The sequence below is a fragment of the Dermochelys coriacea genome, chromosome 21 (genome assembly GCF_009764565.3).
Source record: "Dermochelys coriacea isolate rDerCor1 chromosome 21, rDerCor1.pri.v4, whole genome shotgun sequence".
NCBI lineage: Eukaryota > Metazoa > Chordata > Testudines > Dermochelyidae > Dermochelys > Dermochelys coriacea.
Genome location: NC_050088.1, coordinates 6040136 through 6064501, shown reverse-complemented (window position 1 = coordinate 6064501; position 24366 = coordinate 6040136). Strand labels below are relative to the sequence as shown.

The window sequence follows — 24366 nt, the reverse complement described above, 5'->3', positions numbered from 1 at the left end:
ACCTGTGGAACTCCTTGCCTGATGAGGTTGTGAAGGCTAAGATTATAACAGGGTTTAAAAGAGAACTGGATAAATTCAGGGAGGTCAAGTCCATTAATGGCGATTAGCCAGGATGAGTAAGGAATGGTGTCCCTAGCCTCTGTTTGTCAGAGGGTGGAGATGGATGGCAGGAGAGAGATCACTAGATCATTACCTGTTAGGTTCACTCCCTCTGGGGCACCTGGCATTGGTCACTGTCGGTAAAGAGGCTACTGGGCTGGATGGACCTTTGGTCTGACCCCGTATGGCCAATCTTATGAGTCCTGTGGAGGGTCTAACAGTTGAAGTATGCAGTGGTGTTGTAGGAGTGTCGGTCTCAGGATGTTAGAGACAAATATTTTTTTTATTGGACTAACTTCCCTTGGTCAGAGAGACAAGGTGCTAAGCAGCGGGTAGCTCACTTTAACTTTAACTGGAACAATAGGTCCTCAGTTTCTCTAAACTGGGCTATTACTGTCCTTACATAGTAGGGAAGATTTCAAATGAGTTGAGTTAGCTATAATGTGTTATCATGGCTATAATGGCATGCAGCCGATGAAGTGAGCTGTAGGTGACGAAAGCTTATGCTCAAATAAATTTGTTAGTCTCTAAGGTGCCACAAGTACTCCTTTTCTTTTTGCGGCTACAGACTAACACGGCTGCTACGCTGAAACCTATAATGTGTTGTTTCATTATTTTTGTTACCTAATCACTACAACTGTATCCTTAAGTTAGACAATTCCCCAGCTACATAATGTGCACTTAATATATCCCCCAGGAGACTGTGTTATAAATCAACTTTTATTTGATGCATGTGTTGACAGCATACAGTCATAACAAGACATCCAAAATACACAAAAATAGCAAATACACACTTTAGCCAACACAGAAGAAGAGGTAGTAACACCAGTTGAGAACAAATACAGTAAAGTACTAAAACAAGAGTCTGCCTTCACTGCATCTTTTCAGAGCCTAACAGAGAATATACAAAATGTTAATCTTGATATCAAGATTGGAGTTGCTTTCAGTAGGATTCAGGAAATCCACCCTACCTTATTATGTACTACTTCACTTTTGTATTTTGTAAATGCATCTTTCAAGTGATGCATCTTCAGCTAACCAGATGTACCAAGTATACATGTGGTTTATGAATGAAATGCTTTGGCTTCTGCAAAACACCAATGAGCTTTGTGTTAGGGGCTTGTTACAGGGAGCAGGATGCCTGTGTGAGATAAAAAAAAAAAAAACCTCATTTAACACACAGATTTCCAAGGCAGTCCTTTGTAGGATCAGAACCTAAGAGGTTTTGCATAATGAGCACTGTCCTGATGCTCACAGAGCCCAAATAAATGAAGAGGAGTCTACCCACATGTAGCTCATTGCAGAACTGCATACTCTGCTGGTTCTTCAGCTTAGGAACTATGGGTAGGGTTTTACCAAGTGCTGCAGGAGCGCAAGTCGCCTTGACTTTCCAAGAAGCTGCGAGTGCATGACAGAGGATGGATCACTCTGATTGCCTGTTCTGTTCATTCCCTTTGAAGCACCTGGCATTGGCTACTGGCAGAAGACGGGATACTGGCTCGATGGACCATTTGTCTGACCCAATATGGCTGTTCTTATGCTCCACTGTTGATGATATTTCTGGTAAGTCACTTAGGCATTTCTGAAAAGCTCACTCTATGCCTGTAATTGGCATATAAAGCACTATCTAGCTAGAGCCCTGTTTACATAAATGTAAAATAAGTCACTTCAGAAATCTTCCCATTAAATAGAATATTTGTGTTCTGAAGTAAATGTTAACCTTTTTACAAGTTGTTGTTCAGATGTTTTTTTCTATACAAAAAAGTTATTCTCATAGACCCTCCTATCCTTAGAAACAAGAAAACTTTTCATTTAAGAATGTAAAATTGCTGAAGCAGTTACTTTGTAGCTGCAAGCAAAACAGTACTCTTGAAGCCAGATTTCACTCCACACCATGTCTGGCTGCCTCCTTTCCAAAAGGCACCATGCCACCTTCCACCACCGACTCTGTGGGGATTACCCACCTTCCAGCAGCACAGAAGCCAGACGGAGATTTTATTGAATCGGACCCTAAACTTGTCTCACGCTACTCCAGCATCATACTTACTGTTCATCTCATTTAATACTGATGAAATATACAAACATAATTACAGATTATTTTGCTTGGAAACTGTGCCTTTTCTCCCTCTTTCAGTTTTTCACCACAATAGGGAGACTTCTACTGAGAAAGAGGAGTTTCCTTAACTTGTGTAACATTAATTAAGAATAGTTATGCTAATATTTCATTGAATGTGATCCATTTCCATTTAAGGCAGGGAAGCATGCCAGTTCCCAGCATACTTCCTTATTTACCATTTGTCGGCCATTCTGTTTGCTGGCAGCAAAAGTCACTCTATACATTTCTTATGCAGTTTAGTTTTTAGCAGAACTGAGTACTTATTACGCTGTGAAAAAAACTCAGGCGAGAGACCCAGGTTCAGGAGCATCCCAATGCTCATCTCCCTAGTGGTTTCACAAGCAAACAACTCCAAAGCAGGATGAAGACAGACAGCTGTACAGTTTCAGCATTCCCTGCTGGCCCACTCTTTCAACAGCATTGATTGTGGCCTCAAAGGAGACTGTGCACATACCGCCTTCCTGGCTATGGGTGGAATGGGAAGAGAGAAAAGGCAGAGTCCAGAAGGAGGCATAACTGAAGCCCATAGAATTCTCTTCATAATGTCAGAGCTCACCCAGAGTAACTATTCCTCAATAGCACTACACTCAAGGTAAAAATTAAATTCCCTTCAGTGATGCCAAGACTTTTGATCCACAACCGAGCTGTTATTTAGGAAGGAAAAACAGGCAGCAGCTGGCACTTGTAGAAGTGTCAAAGCCTGTGTTTTCCTTACCTGCAGCTGTTAAGATTTAGAACTATAAGAACAAAATAGCCCTAAAACCAGAGGTAGTGGCCATCTGTATGCCATTCATTTTTCAGATAGGCGCATTTTAAAGCTGAGAGGAATTCTTATAAGGTATGTTACATTGGACTAAGACAGCTTCTACCCTTTTTGGAAAACGGTTTGCCAGCCTCCCTGTTTACTGTATTGCTTGAATTTGTACATTAAGACAGCGGGAAGAAAGCTGCAATACAAGGTAACAAGGGAATACACTGATGCACACTGCTGATAATATTTATCTGATATACTCCTCCTCAGAGATGCCAGACATGTCTTCATCAGTGCTTTCCTCCAAATCTGGTAAGTTGCCCCAAAGCAGTAAATTCACACCTGGAAGAAGGATTATAAATAAACTTAATTTGTACTCTGACCCCATTTGAGTTAGATTAAAAACTGAATTCATTGCCACAAAATGAATCACTTTAGTCCTTGCAAAACCTATTAGATGAACTAAGACAACATTGCCCAGCTGTAGGTTATTTTCTATTTTTATTCAAAAAAGATCTCTAGAAATATCCTTTTGAACTGCACGATAGTAGCAAGTCCTGTATGAAGAGTAATATGAAATAATCATGTAGCTATTGGTAATCCCCTTATGGCTGGGTTACATTAATTGTGTTGGTTTGAGGCCCAGATGACACTGTGAAAGTGTTTAAACTAACTAATCTTGTGTATGAAAAACAGAAATATAGGTGGTCTAGTAAAAGGCCACATACTTTGGGAAGGACCCAGAAGGACTGATATTGTTAGATACTTTTAGTTTGTGTGCCAAGTAGTTGTTTAAAAGGAGCTCAAGCAAACTGAATAGTAAGAACTAGTATTGGTTGTAACCTCAGCCTAAGGTAATGGGGATCAACAGAGAAAGTTATATAGGGTCACAGTGACAACACAGCTCAGCTCAGCATGACCAGTCAGTGGAGGGTTGCTTAATAGCACAGTGAAGCTACACACACTACTATAAATAGTATTCTGTGGCTCTGCTTTTACACCACTTATATTTGTGCAGTTTGCATAACAATATTGCCTCAGAAAATCCTGATTCCCATCAGCAGGAGGCTAGAGTAAGTTTTCTGACCAATTAATCTGACAGCCCAGTGACTTTTTTTTTAATCCACACAAAGTTGAGGTAGCCTAATATAGCATTTTAGATACTTTAAGCTCCAGGTGACATGAACAGTTTCCTCATACAGCATTCCTTCCTCACAAGCCTCTCTGCTGGAAAGGCAACTCAGTATAGACTTGCTATATACCTTAAGTAAACTGCATATGCTTTGAGACATCTTGCTATGGGGGGGATGGGGGGGAAGAAGTTGCCAGTTAACTCTCCTGTGAGTTAAATAGAACTTCGCTGTTCAGAATAAAGAGTTCCTTACCAGATGAGTCTAGTCTGTTCATACCAAAGACTGCTTGGCTGTGAAACATCCAGAAATGTCCATTGTTACAGGATAGCAGGCAAGGTTTGCATGGAGCAATCACATGGTAACCTACAACATTGCCACTAGAACAGCAAACAAACAAAATAATGATCATGTAAGTTCGTGGATGAAAGCCAGTTTGCAATGAAGAACCAACTCAGCTTAATGTTAAATAGGATCTAACCACTTTACCAGGCAAATTGGTATATAATGTTCTTATCTGGGGAAAATTAAAGGTGAGTTTTTAAACAATATATTTATTTAGAGAAAGAGGGTATGTGTGGAGTTGCACAAGATTTATGTTTCTTATACAGGGAGTCTTGTCTTATTGCAGAGAACCAAATTCTGTCTGTTACGTGAGTGTACTTTTAACTTAAGTCAGTGATATTTGTTGCATCTATCATAGAATCTGACCATTTTTAAAATAGAACTCCTCTGTGAAATCAATGGAGAGTTCTCCTTAAAACTGATGGTACAATAGGATCTGATACAAGCTAAGTAATTAGGTTAGTGTATATATGAGCCTGATTCTGCTCCACTGATATAAATGGAAATTAAGGGTTTGAGTAGGAACAGATTATAGCCTTATTAATTTACCTGTAATAGATTCCTTTCACTCCCCGTAGCACACTGAGAAGAAAGCGTGTGCTTTCTATTTCTGCATCTGGACAAACTAGAATTCCTTGCTAGCCAAGTCTCAAAAAAACCCACCTTGTTATTTTTAGTCCAAGAATCTTCCCATCCAAGCTCAGATCTGAGCAAACTGAAATTTTAGGCATAAAGCAGACAAGTGATCCTTTTGAGCAGTTTAGCTTTTTTTTTTTTTATTAAAAGGAACAGTATTTTAAGTATCAGGCATTAATAAAAAAACAAACAAGCTCCAGGAACTTTTATGTTAATTTTTTCCATCCGCTAGTGAAGAGGTGGTCTGCCAACAGCATGTTCTGTTACAGCAGAACCTCAATTTTATGAGCCTCTTATACAGACCTACTGTAACTGAGATGTTCAATTTTATGAACTCCTGAATCCCCAATTAGTTCATTAAATAGGAGTTCTCCACTGTATCTGTTTTAGTAAAGTGTAAGATATGAGTAATTGCATTTCTTTGTGACTTTATTCACACAGCTATCTCTAATCAATACTGAAGCAATCTCTCTGGAGTCAGTCAGGTGCTATGCAAGTTTCCTATAGAACCCCACCTTAGCCTTGATACACATTCTTCCGTGCATTTCTGCTAGGGACTTCTACAATGACAGACTAACAGTCATGTCCAAAGGTAGTGGGGCCAGGTTTCCACGGAGCAATGTTATATCAAATTCACTTCGTTTGTGTCAACTTTAGTGGTCAGTAATGAGAGGTTGCAATGTTGTTGCTGCAGCACATGCATTGTGGAGCAGGTGCTTGTATGATTACAAGTCACATTGAAATGATATTACTTACCATTTTAAACATGCAATGTTCTTCAGTTTGCATTTGCAGATGTCAGTGAAATAGCAGCTTCCAATGAAGTCAACAGTACTGGAGGGGAAAAAATTTGTCACAGGAATAGTTTAGACATTTAACATAACTTCACCCAGCCACTTGCTCTTGCTGTAAGCTAGAATTCCAACAAACCAATGTTAGGTGTTTGTAAATGGAAATAGAAAAGTAAGAACTTCAATCTCCCTCTATCACCAAGCGTACTAGTATCAAAATAGAAAAGATTCCTATATATTCCACCAGCACACCCTCAGCCAGCATCACAGTGCGCACCTGCTAGCTTTCAGGAACCTGCTACCCTCCACCAGGAGCACTGCTTTAGTATATTTGGTTGCTTGGGTTCTAAAGAAGATTCTGCTGGGACCATCATTCCCCTCTTGAGCTGAGGAGGCTGCTATTGCAGTGGTTCATACGGCTCAAGGACTGAGAGGGATATCAGCTACATAATACTTCTGGTTTCAGAGTAGCAGCCGTGTTAGTCTGTATTCACAAAAAGAAAGGAGTACTTGTGGCACCTTAGAGACTAACAAATTTATTTGAGCATAAGCTTTCGTGAGCTACAGCTCACTTCATCGGATGCATTCGCTGTATTTTCCACCGAATGCATCCGATGAAGTGAGCTGTAGCTCACGAAAGCTTATGCTCAAATAAATTTGTTAGTCTCTAAGGTGCCACAAGTACTCCTTTTCTTTTTGTGAATACTTCTGCTGGCCAAGGATGCTGGTTGTCGAGCTTAGGACTGCATACCTAAATTCCAGCATAAGAGCACAAAATGCTATTGAAGGAACCACAGGTCAGTCCCAGCAGCAATTAAAAAAAGTCTCAGCTTTTGATTACACAATCCCTATTCTTACACTAAGGCCAGGAAAGCGGGCAGATTTCAAATTTGTGAGCGAAGTGATAGTGTGCTAGCACATTAGCCCTGCTGTACCCCTCCCTGCCTCTTACAATGCTTCCTCAACAGCTCACCTCTAGTTGTCCAGTAGGATACCATAATACTCAATTGTCTAGGGTCATCTGCTCAACACAGATTTCAGCTGAATCCCAATGCTAACTGAATGTACTTCAAATATTCACATAGCTGATTCTGTTCACTTCACAGAGTAAGAGAAAGAATAGCAGACCATTAGTGTAAAGCAGGTATTTGAGGGCACCATTAAAGAGCAAAAGAGGCAGAGGGAGTAGAATAAAGATACTGTCAACACAACCTTGAAGAGCATCAAAGTTAAACTCATTACAAACCACGTGAGGAATAATACTAATAATGCTGAACATTACACTACTGCGTAGTCACTTAATTGCATACCTCCAGTTATCACACCAATAAACCAAAACTGAATTACTTCCTGGAACTGGTTGCTACATAGAAAGGAATAAAAGCACCCAATGTGATGGTCATTTTTATCAAGTCAAGTCAAAGACCAAAAGGCATTGCTCATAAGAATCTCAAGATGACACTATCCCAAGCAATTCTATACTCTGTTAGCTATACTCTGTTGCACTGAGTTAGTCATCGGTGCTATAAAACAAAAGAGTGCTAGTTTTTTTTTTGAAGATCTTATTCCACTATGTGCTTTTTTTCCATACTTGAAGTTGGTCCACAGTAAGACCAATCCAGGCACTGTCCGGAGGCACACTCCACTTCACCAGGTTATACATGTAGCAATATCCTTTTTAATTCTACCATCTTTTTGATGGCCAATGAGGGGTTTCTCCTCAGGCCTATAGTTTGGGCATTTTCTACTATACAGACTTAAAGGATCACCCGTGAAACTTTTAGCAGCTGAGGTTCGTAAGTGGTTGATGGGATCTACAACTCCACTATATGTGCACACTATAATCCCAGCAGAATCTGCAGTCAGGTAAATTCATTTTAGGAGAGTAATTAAAAATGAAGCATAATGAAGTGCTTTAGACCAAAAATCTGACCACCTGAAATTAGTATGATCTGGTGGGAAGCGCCCATCAGATTCCGTTTTAAAAATCCATGACAGTAATTGAAACTTAATTTTAGAGTAGGCTTATTTACATCTTTAAGCTCCTAAAAAATATTACAGACTGGCAGAAAATAAAGTTACAAGCTAGCTGACAAAGTCCCTTTAATGGCTTTGCTCTATATATTTAATTTTTCCTACTTTACCTGAGGATGATGGCTAACTTCTTCTGAATTGTTTCAGACTATGAGAGTGGTTTGGTTTTATGCAACTGAATGAACTGGCCCACAGAGGTAAACATCAGCAAGGCTCAAGAGCTGCTTCATTGGTGTCCCAGTTCAGTCAGTCAGTCAGTCCAGAGCTAACCATTTCAACTAGACCACAAAGGAACTGGGCCTCTCACTAGTACTTAGAGGTGATAATTAGTCTTTTTATACAGGGATTGAACTCAGTTACCATTGGGTTCAGTTAGCAGCTCACTATCTACATTAAGAAACTTGCCTATTTACAATGGGTGTCATAAGCAATACGTGTAGCTGACCTGGAGCAAGACGTAGTTTAACTGCAAGGGTGAACAGGTTCAAACTATGTTCAACACAGTTTCAGAAATGGTAGATGATTTGATTTAGTCCTGTCTGTGCACTTGCAGTTAAACCATGTTCAGTACCATTTCACTATGCTTGTTGCAGACACCCTACATCTTTGTCTGTAGAGAACCAGCCTTCTTTACAGTAGGGCTTCCAGTAGTGGTTGGGCTGCAACAAGCGTCCAGCATTTTTACCACTCTCACTTAAGCTGTCTAACAAAGAAAACGCTGTGCACGGGTATCTTGAATCCAGCTAACCCAGGAAACAATAATAGTGAAGACACCACAGTCAGGCTTCTGTGTGGGTAGTGCAAGTCTGGGATGCATCATCAACATCATCAGCGACCCCTTGATTCACGGATGATCTCTACTACGGATTTACATATGGGTCCTGAGATGACTCAGGAGTCCAATCCTGGAATCACAGATCCACCGCAATAGGTACCGACATTTCCTGGCAGGCCAACTGCCTGCTGGGAGAAAGTTCTCTCTTTTCAGGTTTGAGAGCAAGGCACTTCTCCTCAAAGCAACCTATTGCCTGATGGAGGATGTGGTGCTACGGAGGTTGGTGGCTTGCTTCTCCCGGTTTGTGATGTCCACATCAGTTTTCTTGAGATACGCTTTCAGTGCGTCTTTTGTAGCGCATACTTGGCTTGGTTGCACACTGTGAAGCCTGTGTTGTGCTGGCTGCACTTCTGTTGTTACCCATGCTAGCTGGATTCAAGTTAGCTTGGACAGACTAGCCCATGCTAGCTTTTGCTGTGTAGACATACCTTCAAACCTGGTGATAATAGAGGCTGGTAGCACTTTGTCTACATCAGGACTCCCAGCTACAATTGTGGTAGCTCTGGTGGATAACTTCTTCTATAGTTCCTTACTATGGACATAGCCAGCTTTAGCACTGGGTCAATTTCCTAGTGCAGACAAGGCCATTGTCAGACTTAACATCTGTGTGTCAGTTTCTTCTTCGGGAAAGTAGGATAGTATTACCTAAATCAGGTGTTGCCTCAACCCATCTTCTGTGAGGCTGTCTGTTTTTAATGTCTTTTGAATTCCTCTGTAGAAAAGCTGTTAAGAGCAAACTAATATTGTCAAATACTCTTCTGTAATAGGGTTCCTATGGTAGATTTTAGGTAGATAAGCTTTGTCAACTCCTGTCATTTTTAATTGGCTCTGTTTTTGTAAATGGGAACAAAATAATATTTTCAAAGCAAACTGATCTTTCCTATTTTACAACTCTCTTTGACTTGACGATCCTTCCTTCCCACCAGTTGGAGCACTAGTGTAAGCAGCCACTGGCATTTCAACTGTAGTGTTGTGCAGACCCTGCTTTAAGCTGTGTTAGATGAGATGGTAGGTAGAATGCCAACAGCTGGTTTACACCAGTATTTCCACTGTTAGAACTGCATCAATGGTAATGTAGGTACAGACTTTGTGAGAAAAGGGGCAATTTGTTTACATAACTTGGTATGTACTGGGTTGAGTGCTCCATGTCCAACATGAGTGCTTCCATTCATTCTGTTAATGGGTGTGAAAAACAGTCCTGAGAGTTGAACTTCTGCCCTGTATGCAGAGATAAGTTTACTTAAGAATCTGCATGTTTCCTATTTGATTTATTCTTATAATTTAGATCCTCAATACATTAGCTCCTATTCCAAATCTAACCACTCAGCCCCGACTAACCATCATTTGCCATAAAATCAATTACTACAATATCAGGAAATCACATACCAAGAAATCATTTCCTGAGTCACTAAAACACAGATCGCTATTTTAACTTCATACTGAAATATGTGGTTTACTGATTTCATAAACTCATTTTTGTAGTTAATGTTTTTATTGTACACAAACTGTGGTTTACATTTGTAACCACACAGATCGCTTTAACTCACATTTGACAACTAGCATTGTATGAAAGACATTTTACTCCAGTTTAGAACATCTGTGCCAGGAATGAGGTGTCTATTGTAAATCTCAAAGGAGACCACAGAACAATGGCTTAGTGATTAGAATGTGTTTAAAAAAAAAAAAAAGCAGCTTTTTTTTAAAATTAAATTTTAGCCCATCTTAGTTTATCTCCTTTTAACTCATGCTTACAGATTAACACTGTAATTTACATTCTTAATATTTAATTTACTATTTAATATGTAAATATTACTTTCCCATAGTTACTCATCCTCTGACTCCAGCTTACATTTGATCAATTAACAAGAAAGTTTTCTTCTTCAACTCCTGTCCTTGCTTAACCATGAAAGCCAAATTGAGTTCTTTCTGCTTCTTTCATCTTCACCAGTTAATGCAGTCAACATTTCTGTTGATCTATGAGGCCAAACAAAATACAGCTTGCTTTCCTTGATTGATATTGGTTCCTGCACCATTAAGAGCAAAAACATGTTTGTATCCATAAAATAAACCAATTTGACTGAAACAGAGAAAGTAGTTGTATTTGATTGTGGTGACGTTTTTACAGAGCCACTGAAAAACCCACATTTATTTTTGTCAGGCTGGACGTACATTCAAGATATGCCAATGAACAATCTTATTATCCATCATCTAAATCAGTGGCTCTCAATCTTTCTGGACTATTGTACCCCTTTTAGGAGTCTGATTTGTTTCACTTCACTTAAAAAACTAGTTGCTCACAAAATCAGACATAAAAATACAAAAGTGACACAGCACACTATTACTGAAAAATTGCTTACTTTTTCATTTTTACCATAGAATTATAAATTCAATTGGAATATAAATATTGTATTTACATTTCAGTGTATAGTATATACAGCAATATAAACAAGTCATTGTCCGTAAGAAATCTGAGTTTGTATTGACCTTGCTAGTGCTTTTTATGTAGCCTGTTGTAAAACCAGGCAAATATCTAGATGAGTTGACATACCCCCTGGAAGACCTCTGCATATCTCCAGGGGTACACATACCCCCTGGTTCAGAACCACTGATCACAGTTACTAGCTGGGGGAGTGTGTGGCCTTAAGGGTAGAGTAGCAGAATGGGATCAGGGCTGAGATTCATTTCCCGGTCTAATACTAACACTTTCTGACATCTTGTGGTAAATCACTTAAGGGACATGGGTTAGGTTTAAAATAATTTTACTGTATATTCTTACTTTGTTACGAACTCTTGAACAACAATTGTAGAAAGAAATCCAGATTTTTCTATCATTTAGACTACTTACTTATTTGCATCCGATGAAGTGAGCTGTAGCTCACGAAAGCTTATGCTCTAATAAATTTGTTAGTCTCTAAGGTGCCACAAGTCCTCCTTTTCTTTTTGTGAATACAGACTAACACGGCTGCTACTCTGAAACCTGTACTTATTTGCAGTTCACCAAGCTTGGAATAGATCATTTATGTGTTGGAAACATCCCACTAGTCTGGGGGCAAGGCCCCCAGAGTTTATACTGCACCTGCCTGAAGCTGTTACCCTACTACAAACAAAAATAAACTGGATACTGACTTGAAACAGGAGTGAAACTGACACTTTCAAGTGACTTTCACTTCCGTTTAAAGGCTAGTTACTTTCCAGAAGGCTGTGAAATACAACCCTACAGTGATTGTCACAGGAACATATTTAGAGCCAAACACCAAGAAAATTCCACATTTTAAAAGTGGAGGAAAAATGAGTCTTGTTTATTATTTACAGTTTGTATATATGTATTTTTAAAGTACCGTACCATTCTGTGTTTGGACTGTTCCTCAGTTCCTGTTGCAGTACAATGGAAATAATATTACTTGCTTGCCTACCTGCCCTACACAATTATAAGGAGTAGATCGAGATCTGGGGAGTAGGAACTGGGCCTTCTTACTGATCTGCCTGGTATCTAGCGCAATGGGGGGAGATTCCTACTGATGAAGGTCTTTGGGGGCTACTGTAACATTAGGCCACTGTTGAGATGCCTGCAGGTGGCAAAGGAAGAGGACTTACCTGGTGGGTGGGATGTCGGTGGAGTAGAGGTCAATCTCCGTGTTGGCCAGCAGCACAGCCTTCATCCCCCGCGAGCTCAGCACCTGCTGGCAGAATCGGCAGCACAGCAGGGACACGCACCTGTCCTTGAAGGTGCAGCCACTGGTGGACATGATGGCTCTGGCCCCTCTTCCCAGAGGGCGGGGAGGGTGCTCCTTGCTTCTCTGAGGGCAGACTGACCACCAGCCCCCCCCCCCCCTTAGCTGCTCCTAGCGCCCCCCCCCCCACTTCTTCAGCTCCCCCTCTCAGGCTCCTTGCCCCAGGGGCTGTTGCCCCTCAGCTGCTCTTCCCACACCCACTGCCCCCCCCCCTCAGGGTACAGCCCTGTACCTGCACCCCTCCCTTGCCCTGCAGATGGACTCCCCTTTCCCACCCTGCTGCCCCCTCCAGGCTCCCCCGCCCCCCTGCACCCCTCCCTACCGGTGGGGGCCTTATGCTCTCCCCCCCCCACTGGGGGCCGGGCCTTGTCTTCCTCCTCCTCCTCCTTTCCCCCCACCAGCGAGGACCCTGTGCTCCCCTCCCAGGGGCCGACCCGCTTCTCTTTGCCCCGGGCCGGCTGAGCCGCCTACGTCACCCGGCTGCCGTTACACCCCAGCGAGCCCCTGTCTTCAGAACTGTCACCCGCCGTTTGAATCCCTGTCCTCGCTTCCCATTGGAAGAGCGCCAACACTCCCCTCGAGCCCGATTGGGGGGATCCGCCTCTCGGAGCAGCTAGGGCCCGTCCCCTTCCGCTCCTAATTGGAGGAGGCGTGGGACAGAGGCGGGGCACAGAAAACAATAGAACGCTGCTATTGGTTAGGAGGAGTGTCACTCTGAATCTTCCCAGCTGCTGATTGGGGGAGGCGGACGAAGGGGCGGGGTGGGCGAGCTAGCGCTGCGGAGGAAACTGACCGCGGGAGCCGTAGCCGGAGCGACTCGGCTCGTGCAGAAGAGGATCGGGCTGCGCCGCGCTGCAGGTACGAGCTCCGCCCGGGGCCGAGGCGTGTGTCGCGCAGACCTCCGCCCCACCATGGGCGCGCCCCAGCCCATAATACTCCCGCCCCCCGGGAGACCCGCCAGCGGCTGCCCCCGCAAGCCCGTTGCTCCCCCCAGCCGGTCATTCTCGTGGCTCGTCTAGAGCCCCCCCCCCCCCCGCCGCCCCTTCTCGCAGGCAGAGCACCATAGCCCCCCTTCTTCGCTAATTGCAGCCCCCCCGCGCGGCATAGCCCCCCCAACTGTAGCCCCCCTTTTCGCTAATTGCAGCCCCCCCGCGCGGCATAGCCCCCCAACTGTAGCCCCCCTTTTCGCTAATTGCAGCCCCCCGCCGTAGGCCCCCCTTTTCGCTAATTGCAGCCCCCCCCCGCGCGGCATAGCCCCCCCAACTGTAGCCCCCCTTTTCGCTAATTGCAGCCCCCCGCGCGGCATAGCCCCCCCAACTGCAGCCCCCCTTTTCGCTAATTGCAGCCCCCCTTTTCGCTAATTGCAGCCCCCCCGCGCGGCATAGCCCCCCTTTTCGCTAATTGCAGCCCCCCTTTTCGCTAATTGCAGCCCCCCTTTTCGCTAATTGCAGCCCCCCCGCGCGGCATAGCACCCCCAACTGTAGCCCCCCTTTTCGCTAATTGCACCCCCCCCCCCGCCGTAGGCCCCTTCTCCCCTCCAACTGTAATCCCCTCGCGGCGTAGCCCCCCTTTCCCTCCAACTGTAACCCCCGGCACAGCCCCTCCGCAGTTGAAACCCCCCCACCACGATATAGCCCCTTTGCCCCCCATCATTGTAACTCCCCTGCGGCATAGCCCAATTTCCCTCCAATTGTAACCCCCGGCATAGTTCTTCCTAATTGTATAACCCCCCCCCACCCCCCGCGGCACAGCCCTTCTTCTAGGATAGAGTTTCCAGCCCATAAAATTCCCCCCTTCAGTCCATAATACTCAAGGAGAAATTAACCCTACATCCCCCCCGCCCCGTATAGCTCCCAAACCTTCCTCACCCCACACTCCAGGAGTGATTTTTTTTCCCCCCATCTTCCCCCTTCTAGGAGCTGATCTTCTCCCCCCACTTCATTCCCAGAGCTCTCTCCCTTCTCCTCACACTTTAATAGTCTCTTTCAAACCCATACTACTCTTTCCACTACCCCCATCTCTTCTTCCTACGATCAGCAGCAGGAAAGGCAATGCAGGGCTGGGTCCTTCATTCCAGAAGTGAAAAGCAAAGGGGGTTTGGGGCCAAGTGGTCTCTCCTTAAACGATGGAGTTTGCAGCAGCCAGGATCCCGAGGTGCTGGAGGGTTCTCGGTGGATTTTTGGGAGTGCTTTAAATATGTTTGAGTAGCAGCCGTGTTAGTCTGTATTATCAAAAAGAAAAGGAGTACTTGTGGCACCTTTGTTAGTCTCTAAGGTGCCACAAGTACTCCTTTTCTTGAAATATGTGTATTTGCGCAGTCTCTTTCCAGCTGGGTGGATAGTAATCGCGTAGAGCAGGTTGGAATATCTTCCACTCCCTCCGTATCGAAGGGGGCAGCTAGCCACACTCTGTCTGTCTGTCTGTTTGTTTGTTTGTTTCCATTTAAATGCTCTAACCCTAGTCTGTAACCCTTTCCCGTTCCCTGACTCTGCTGGCCGCATTGTTCCTCTTGATGTTGGATGTGGATCCAATTGTTGGTTGGCTTTTTAAAAAATGCACGGTTCCCTGACTTTTTACATTTGTTACCCAGAATAACTTCTAACCCTTCCCCCCCCCCCATCTCCAATTGTGCCCTGACTTCCCCCCGCTGGGAGATTTGCATCTGCCTTGCACATGCTGGGCTGCATTTCCCCTGGCTCCAAATTCTCTTTGATGTCTAGAGGAGATACCTATATTTCTGGCTGGGGGGGGGAAACCAAACAGTTGTAATCATAACAATAATGTATAATAAAAAAAGCTGCCACGTCTGTTGAATCAAAGGCTGCTGTTTTAGCTATGCCAGAGGGGATTAATCTTGTTTACAAAATGGTTTGTGGATTCATTTTTGAGCTCCTGCAGTTCATGTAATTTAGGGATTTGGGTCTAATTTTTCAGAGTATCATATTTGCTGTTTCTCCAATACCTCTTTTTCTCCCTGTATTGCTCATTTAGAGAAGTGATTTTTGTGCAGGCTAGTTTCCTTTCACTCCCACCCCTTTTTCTCTGGGGACTGAGGGCTCCCAGTGAAATTTTTTTTTGGGGGGGGGGGAGGAGAGGGTACTTGCTATGATGCATGCATTTTATCTTGCTTATCTGGGTGATGTACATATGTAGTAATATGCTGCAGTTTAAAGAGGAATTTGCAGTACTACAGCAGAAATCACAAATTTTCTCCTTGCATCTTGTAACTCACAGTTTAATTTTTAAAAATGTTTCTATTTACAGGCAACAAAACCAAAGAAGAGAACATCTGATCCTTCATTTATGCTCCCATTTGGGATTTTATTTGCATCATCTTGGAGCCTATTTTAAAAAAAAAAAAAAAAGGCAAACCAAATGCGCACACAACATGTTGTGCAGAAGGACTTCCACTCCCTGACTGTGCTATTAATGTTAATAATCGGGAAAAGCCTTTGGGGGCTACATGATCTCTCGGCTGAAGCTTGCTGCTGTTGCTGCTAAGGGTTTTGGTGCAGGGAAACAAAACTGCCTTTTCCACCCCCTGATTTCCTAACATCTGCATGTTTCTGCTGCCGCACTCTGTCTCACACCCTCTTCCCATGGACTGATTTTTTGTTGTTGTTGAGGGGGGGGGAAGGACAAGAAACCAAGGCATTTCTTTGGGAGAAACAAAATTGATTTATTTGTTGCATTCTGGTGGATCTGTTCTGAGGTTAATCTTTTGGAAAGGAAAACATGACGTCACCAGCTAAATTCAAAAAGGATAGGAGATCATAGCTGAATATGACACTCAGGTCAAAGTAGGAATAATTTTACATCCGTCTATATTGTTACAGTTTTGACTTGCTAATGCAGGCGTTTGCACTAGATATTTGGGTGGGGACGGGAGAAGAATTTGCAGTGCAATCTTGTAAGGGATTGCAGTAATTTTTTTTCCTCGTAGGGTGGACTCCTGGGTATGTCCATGTTGTTTTAATGCAACCTAATGAGAGGAATTTTTTTCTGTATGTAAAAATCCTTGAGTTTACAGAGATGGGTTTCTTTTTCTGGATGCTTTAAAATATGGTTAGGTTTGAAATGTGATAGGCAGTGAATAGCTTTTCAATTTCTTTTTTCCTTAGGGAATCTTTAAAAAACCTCAATAGAAGCAGAAAAAGGTACATCACTTGCCAGTATTGTGAACCCTTGTTCACATTAACCTTCATAGCGTCTGTGCCAAAAGCCTATAATAATCAGGCTTCCACTCAATAATTTCACATGCGTGTTTCTTCATACAGCCCGGCTTTAACACCCTACCTTGCTGTGCATATTTGGACTACTGTTCTGAATGTAATTGGCATTGCAATGACATAACTTTATTTATATATATACTCCAAAGGAAGTGTGTTGGTGCAAATGAGCTTAAGGCTTGGCAGGACGTTACGTACCCTTGGTGATAGAGGGTGGGAAATGCTAGTGTTGAAAACTTTACAAGCATAAAAGTGTTAAAGATGATTTTGTGGAAATATACTTGTGTCCTTGTGACTTGGCAATTGTTGCTGGTGGGAATAAACTGTGTTCCGCTTGTTGTCTAAACTTGCTTGTACATGGATTGTGTGGGGGGGGGTGGGGGGGGGGGGGGGGGGGGGGGGGGGGGAGGTTCGGGGGGAGGAGGAAAGATGGCCTTGGGGTTGAGGCAGAGCACTGGAAGTTGGAGATCTGGATATAGTTAGACTTGTGTTATCTGGAGTAAGTCTCTTTGTAAAAGAGGCTCCGTGTAAAATAACGGGTTTCAGAGTAGCAGCCGTGTTAGTCTGTATTCTCAAAAGAAAAGGGTACTTGTGGCACCTTAGAGTACAAATTTATTTGAGCATAAGCTTTCGTGAGCTACAGCTCACTTCCTCAAATGCATTCGGTGAAAATACAGTGGGGATTTATATACACACACAGAGAACATGAAACAATGGTTTTATCATACACACTGTAAGGAGAGTGATCACTTAAGATGAGCTATTACCAGCGGCGGGGGAGGAAAACCTTTTGTGGTGATAATCAAAGTGGGCCATTCCAGCAGTTAACAAGAAAGTCTGAGGAACAGTTGGGGCGGGGGAGAAATACCATGGGAGAGTTTTACTTTGTGTAATGACCCATCCATTCCCAGTCTCTATTCAAGCCTAAGTTAATTGTATCCAGTTTGCAAATTAATTCCAATTCAGCAGTCTCTCCTTGAGTCTGGTTTTGAAGTTTTTTGTTGAAGGATAGCCACCCTCAGGTCTGTAATTAGGGCCGGAGAGATTGAAGTGTTCTCCGACTGGTTTTTGAATGTTATATTCTTGACGTCTGATTTGTGTCCATTTTTCTTTTACGTAGAGACTGTCCAGTTTGGCCAATGTACATGGCAGAGGGGCATTGCTGGCACATGATGGCATATATCACATTGGTAGATGCGCAGGTGAACGAGCCTCTGATAGTGTGGCTGATGTGATTAGGCCCTCTGATGGTGTCCCCCTGAATAGATATGTGGACAGGGTTGGCAACGGGCTTTGTTGCAAGGCTAGGTTCCTGGGTTAGTGGTTCTGTTGTGTGGTGTGTGGTTGCTGGTGAGTATTTGCTTCAGATTGGGGGGCTGTCCGTAAGCAAGGACTGGCCTGTCTCCCAAGATCTGTGAGAGTGATGGGTCGTCCTTCAGGATAGGATCCTTGATGATGAGTTGGAGAGGTTTTAGTTGGGGCTGAAGGTGACTTTTTTTTTCTTGTTGGGCCTGTCCTTTAGTAGGTGATTTCTGGGTACTCTTCTGGCTCTGTCAATCTTTCTTCACTTCAGCAGGTGGGTATTGTAGTTGTAAGAATGCATGATAGAGATCTTGTAGGTGTTTGTCTCTGTCTGAGGGGTTGGAGCAAATGCAGTTATATTGTAGAGCTTGGCTGTAGACAATGGATCGTGTGGATGAAAGCTAGAGGCATGTAGGTAGGAATAGCGACAACAGACTGGACTTCTACATAGACTGCTTCCGCCGATGTGCACGGGCTGAAATTGTGGAAAAGCAGCATCGCTTGTCCAATCTCAGCCGTGCGGAACACAGTGCCATCCACAGCCTCAGAAACAGCTCTGATATCATAATCAAAAAGGCTGACAAAGGAGGTGCTGTAGTCATCATGAATAGGTCGGAATACTAGGTTTCCATCTAGAGGCTACTAGGCAGCTCTCCAACACCACTTTCTACAAGCCATTACCCTCTGATCTCACTGAGGGTTACCATAAGAAACTATACCATTTGCTCAAGAAACGCCCTGAAAAAGCACAAGAACAAATCTGCGCACACACACTCATGGAACCCCGACCTGGGGTATTCTATCTGCTGCCCAAGATCCCTCCAAAATAGTGAAGTGTGAGCTGTTCCTCAAAGGGGTGCTGTGAAGCTTAATTCATTAGTGCTTTAATGGTTTGAGATCCTTGGGTGGGAGGCAAAGGAACTTCAAGGTGTGTGTGTGTGTGTGTGTGTGTATGTGTATGTATGTATATATATATATATATATATATATATATATATATTATATATATATAATACACATTTCCCCTCTGCCTCCTCTTATTTAGTGAAACATAATGTTAACTTGACAAGCTAGTTAGTCTACTGGAATGTCAATAGCCAGCCGGAGGTGCTGCTTCAAAAAGATAGACTTAGTCCTCTGCTCTGGTAGCTGGAAGTGAGATGTAGGTGGTGCTTAAAACTCAGTAAATTAAAATATGCATGGAGATGTGGGGCCCCCCATCCTGCCTCTTGTTTCAAAATGGGTCTGGGGAGGGTTTCCTCCTCCAGCTTTCTGAAACAATGCACAAGGCACTTCCTTAACCTAGAGCTCTTGAATATTGTAGCTCAGTTCTGTTGAATGATTGGTCTGAGAGAGGTTTAGAGTAATAAGCTGCTTTTATTATTATTATTCTTAAGGTTTATTTACAAGCTTGCCATCATATACTCTTTGGTTGTGATCTCATCAGCTCTTGCATCTGAAATAGGATCAGCTGTGGTCAGTATTGGAATGGAAGCTCCTTAAGAAAATGCCTAGGAGGAGGTACTGTTGCTGGTTCAGGAAATGGCATTCTCTCTAGAACCAGTGCTCCAGCACAGTGATGGGGGCACTGAACTGTTCTGAGGCTAAAATCCAAGATTCTGACCATTTTGTAGTTATTAAAAATACCATTGTCCTAGTGTAGCAAACAGTATCATGTTAATTGTGGTGTCTTGGTCAGTTTCCAAATCTAGTTAATTACATGCTGCCTCTAAATTTCCCCTGTAGTTACATTTGGATGTTGATCTTCTTATTTACTCTCCTTCTATTAAGTAGTGTTGCTAAAGATATTTCACCTCTGAGGTGGCTGCAGCAGTGGTAGTTGAAATGAATCATGTTTGTCACACTTGGATGCTGTATAAATTGCAAGGTATTATCTGTCTTGCTCAGATATGACAAAATTCCTCTATCTTTGCTGGCATTTGAAAGCTTAACGCATTTTTAGCTGCATTCCACACTGGGATGATGTAAGGCAGCTGTGTTTTGAGACATGACTTAAAATCCTTCATCCACAAACAATGATCTTGTGTGCATGTTCTTTAACTTAAAAGTTGGTAATTTATCCCTAAAGTTGGTTTGAAAAATTATTTACTTGGAGTTGGTTAGCAACAAAAGACAATAATAAGGGCGTCAGTTGATGATTAATAATGTCATAATTACAGCCCTATGGTTGTTAGGTATTGAGTGAATACCTAACAACCATAGGTATGTTATGATCATCAGATTGCGAATGTCTTTGAACAAAATGTCATTAGTTAGTGGCAATTCATTGTTCAGAATTAATTTTAACATTTACATGTTGGTTCCCTTGGTACAGCAGCCATGATCATGTCCCTTTTGGGATGCAGCTGTGCCCATTGGTGATTTTTCTCTTCAGACTGACTGATTCCCAGCCCGCAAGTGGCTATTGTGCTATCTCCAAGTCAATTTTGACTTGTAGCTTCCTTCCTGGAGACTGAGTATTATCTCTTCTTTGATCTCCACTTGGTAAGCTGCTTGGAGAAAGGGCCATTTGTTTTAATCTATCATCTAGCACAATAGGACTGTGAACCTGGATGTGGTCTGTGGGTGCTAATGTAATATCTCTTTGGTGTGTGGATGTTCAAATCTTGGTAGATATGTAGAGCCGTCTAATGGTATCCCACTGAGATGTAGAGAATGTGGCTTTCCAAATGAACATTAGTGGTTTAATTTCATCTATTTGAAACATAGATGGTACATAAAACTGACAGAATTTGTTCGGTTGATTGTGCTTGTCACGCTGTCTAGACTAGCTCATGACTGTGTGTGCCAGGCTCAGGTCAGACTATCAGAAAACAGGGCAGACTCTGCAAACTGGTGGTATATTCTCTATAATTAAATATTACCAAGCCAGTAACACACATGCACTCCCGCAGCCACAAACAGTCCCCTTAGGCTCTCCAATGCCTTTTGCCATGCAGGCAAACTAGACTTTGTGATGAAAGGTTATCAAAACCAAAAATCGCCTCACATTAGGTTACTTCCAATCCCAAGGGATCGGTCACTTACCCCTAGGTCAATGGATACTCTCTATCTCATACCAAAAAAAAAAAAAAAAAAAATGCTGGCAGCCAGTTTCTCTAGTGAACGAATTAAAGATTTATTAGCGAAGAAAAACAAGTGAGAGTTATTGAAAAGTTCAAGCAAGTAAAATAACATTAACAGGCGAGAGTCCAAGTTTTTAAGTCCAAAGTGATAGAGAAGCAGTAATCTGCTAGTTTTCCACAAATCTCTCAGGGTCACCCAAAATAGCTTTGGGGATCTCTGTCTGACATCTGGAATGCTCCCTGAAAGTGTCCAAATGGCTCAGATATGTGATTGTTCTCTGGATCCGTTTTTATAGCTCTCTTCCCCAAAAAGCAATCTGCAAGTGTTTGTCACAGCACTGGCTTTTCGTCTGTTGACTAAATGCAGACTGAGTCTGTGGATTTCCCGTTGTAGAACACAATGACCCATGCTTTGAAGTTAAAATGCTTCTTCATTTTGACAGGTTTCAGAGTAGCAGCCATGTTAGTCTGTGTTCGCAAAAAGAAAAGGAGTACTTATGGCACTTTAGAGACTAACAAATTTATTTGAGCATAAGCTTTCGTAAAGTGAGCTGTAGCTCATGAAAGCTTATGCTTAAATAAATTTGTTAGTCTCTAAGGTGCCACAAGTACTCATTTTCTTCTTCTTCATTTTATAGTTCCAAGGCCCCAGTCCCACTCGATGGGCAATCCAATTAGAGAAGTATACATAATGCATTTAGTTGCAGCAATCCAAACAGTCTCTCATTAGTTTTCTTGAAGTTTACACACCAAGTAAATTCTCACTAACATACACTTTTGATCTATGCTAGGGTGGTAGTGTAATGCGATAGTAAACAGATTATAGGTAAGTGAAGATAATAGCATTAACATTAGATGTTCACACACACGTGAATTGTCCTATGCCTTCGATTTGAATTGGTATGTCAGAGTCACAATGCTTTCATGAGCTTCAGCATATTTTGCATTATGGGTGGATGGGAGAAGAGAGAACTTCAAGGCAATCTTCTTGAATAAGTGTGATTGAGAATGGATGTTGTCTTGGAAGACTCTGTTTAAATAGTGAGTTGAAATTCTCCTGAGAACTGGGGTGGAGTTTGAGAGGGTGGAGGACCCTGTGTCTCCATTATGTGTTTATGAAGATTGAGATTTACAGAGTTGGCAAGTGAGATTCCATGGCTCCCATATGGACCCTTTAATAGTGCAGTCTCCTCTTCTTGCCTGGATTGTTTTCATCCTTTCACCACTCCTTTGGGGTATAGCAGATGGGTACGTCATGCAGACTGCTTTCCATGTCTGACTTGGGCTACTGCACTTCTGGGTCTGACAGAGACCACCATGATCATTTTTAGCATAAATGTTGGAATGTAGACTTTGAGGGGAGAAAGGCCAGTGCTCTGTTTTCTCTCTCCTTCCCCCTCTAATCCTCAGAAAGCATTTTATTTAATCAGTTTGTGGAAAGCTGCAGTAAATAGCTCAAATGATTGGGCTACAGAGATCTATACTGGAGTTCTTATTACAGCAAGGATACCACAGCCATTTCTTTCTTTCTGGGAAAAGTCACATGTTTATAAAAACAAAAAAAAACAAAAACTTCCACGATGTGAAAATCTAATCACTTGGATACAGTTCAGTGTACTTAAATCTATTTTTTCCCCGGAGTCCTAGTTAAGTCCATGACAGAGGAGAACGTGTGTACATGGTCATGCAATCAACTGAGTAAACAGATCTAAACAAAACTAATGGAAGATGTTTGGCTGTATGTCCTATAGTTAAACATATCCCCACATGCTCTCAATTTCAATCTGCTGTAAAACTTGCTTGACTATCTTTCCAAAGCAACTCGACAACTTTCACATACCATCCTCTTTCTCCCTGTTAGGTAGAATTCCAGGAGGTTTTCTGACCTGCTATTTTCCTTTTGCTTTCACCACTGTTTGAAATCAGCAGGTGATTCATCTAGTGAGTTGAAAGAAAAGGAGGACTTGTGGCACCTTAGAGACTAACAAATTATTTGAGCATTAGCTTTCGTGAGCTACAGCTCACTTCATCGGATGCATTTGGTGGAAAATACAGAGGGGAGATTGATATATATACACACACAAGAGAACATGAAACAATGGGTTTTTATCATACACACTGTAAGGAGAGTGATCACTTAAGATAGCCATCACCAGCAGCGGGGGGGGAGGGGGGAGGAGGAAAAGCTTTCATGGTGACAAGCAAGGTAGGCTATTTCCAGCAGTTACAAGAACATCTGAGGACCGGGGGGGGGGGGGGGGGGGGGGGGGGGGAGAAATAACATAGGGAAATAGTTTTACTTTGTGTAATGACTCATCCATTCCCAGTCTCTATTCAAGCCTAAATTAATTGTATCCAGTTTGCAAATTAATTCCAATCCGGCAGTCTCTCCTGGAGTCTGGTTTTGAAGGTTTTTTTTGTTGAAGGATAGCCACCCTCAGGTCTGTAATTGAGGGACCGGAGAGATTGAAGTGTTCTCCGACTGGTTTTGGAATGTTATAATTCTTGACGTCTGATTTGTGTCATTCATTCTTTTACGTAGAGACTGTCCAGTTTGGCCCAATGTACATGCAGAGGGGCATTGCGGGCACATGATTGGCATATATCACATTGGTAGATGCGCAGGTGAACGAGCCTCTGATAGTGTGGCTGATATGGTTAGGCCCTATGATGGTGTCCCCTGAATAGATATGTGGACAGAGTTGGCAATGGGCTTTGTTGCAAGGATAGGTTCCTGGGTTAGTGGTCTGTTGTGTGGTGTGTGGTTGCTGGTGAGTATTGGCTTCAGATTGGGGGGCTGTCTGTAAGCAAGGACTGGCCTGTCTCCCAAGATCTGTGAGAGTGATGGGTCGTCCTTCAGGATAGGTTGTAGATCCCTGATGATGCATTGGAGAGGTTTTAGTTGGGGGCTGAAGGTGATGGCTAGTGACGTTCTGTTAATTTCTTTGTTGGGCTTGTCCCGTAGTAGGTGACTTCTGGGTACTCTTCTGGCTCTGTCAGTCTGTTTCTTCACTTCAGCAGGTGGGTATTGTAGTTGTAGCAATGCATGATAGAGATCTTGTCGGTGTTTGTCTCTGTCTGAGGGGTTGGAGCAAATGCGGTTATATCGTAGAGCTTGGCTGTAGACAATGGATCGTGTGGTATGATCGGGATGAAAGCTAGAGGCATGTAGGTAGGACTAGCGGTCAGTAGGTTTCCGATATAGGGTGGTGTTTGTGACCATCGCTTATTAGCACCGTGGTGTCCAGGAAGTGGATCTCTTGTGTGGACTGGTCCAGGCT

At 42.9% G+C, this 24366-nt stretch overlaps 1 protein-coding gene and 1 long non-coding RNA gene across 2 annotated transcripts; one reads left to right on the top strand and one right to left on the bottom strand.

The window, feature by feature from the left end:
• Positions 1–805: 805 nt before the first annotated feature.
• On the bottom strand, positions 806–12667 carry FAM72A (family with sequence similarity 72 member A). Its single transcript, XM_038379975.2, has 4 exons — positions 12332–12667; positions 5834–5911; positions 4352–4476; positions 806–3308 (listed from the first exon to the last, which is right to left on the bottom strand). The coding sequence occupies exons 1-4, from the start codon at positions 12481–12483 to the stop codon at positions 3214–3216; spliced, it is 450 nt and encodes a 149-aa protein (XP_038235903.1). The 5' UTR covers positions 12484–12667; the 3' UTR covers positions 806–3213.
• Positions 12668–13161: 494 nt separating this feature from the next.
• On the top strand, positions 13162–16189 carry LOC122457171. Its single transcript, XR_006276561.1, has 2 exons — positions 13162–13326; positions 15733–16189. It is a non-coding gene; the product is annotated as an uncharacterized LOC122457171 (long non-coding RNA).
• The last annotated feature ends 8177 nt before the right edge of the window (positions 16190–24366 follow it).

What these genes read in the sequence shown, in the direction of transcription:
- FAM72A (XM_038379975.2), bottom strand. Translation starts at nt 12,483, where the DNA reads ATGTCCACCAGTGGCTGCACCTTCAAGGACAGGTGCGTGTCCCTGCTG. An exon ending in ACCGACATCCCACCCACCAG is followed by an intron (nt 5,912 to 12,331) that starts GTAAGTCCTCTT and finishes TTTCCCCTCCAG; the next exon opens with TACTGTTGACTTCATTGGAA. An exon ending in AACATTGCATGTTTAAAATG is followed by an intron (nt 4,477 to 5,833) that starts GTAAGTAATATC and finishes TTGCTGTTCTAG; the next exon opens with TGGCAATGTTGTAGGTTACC.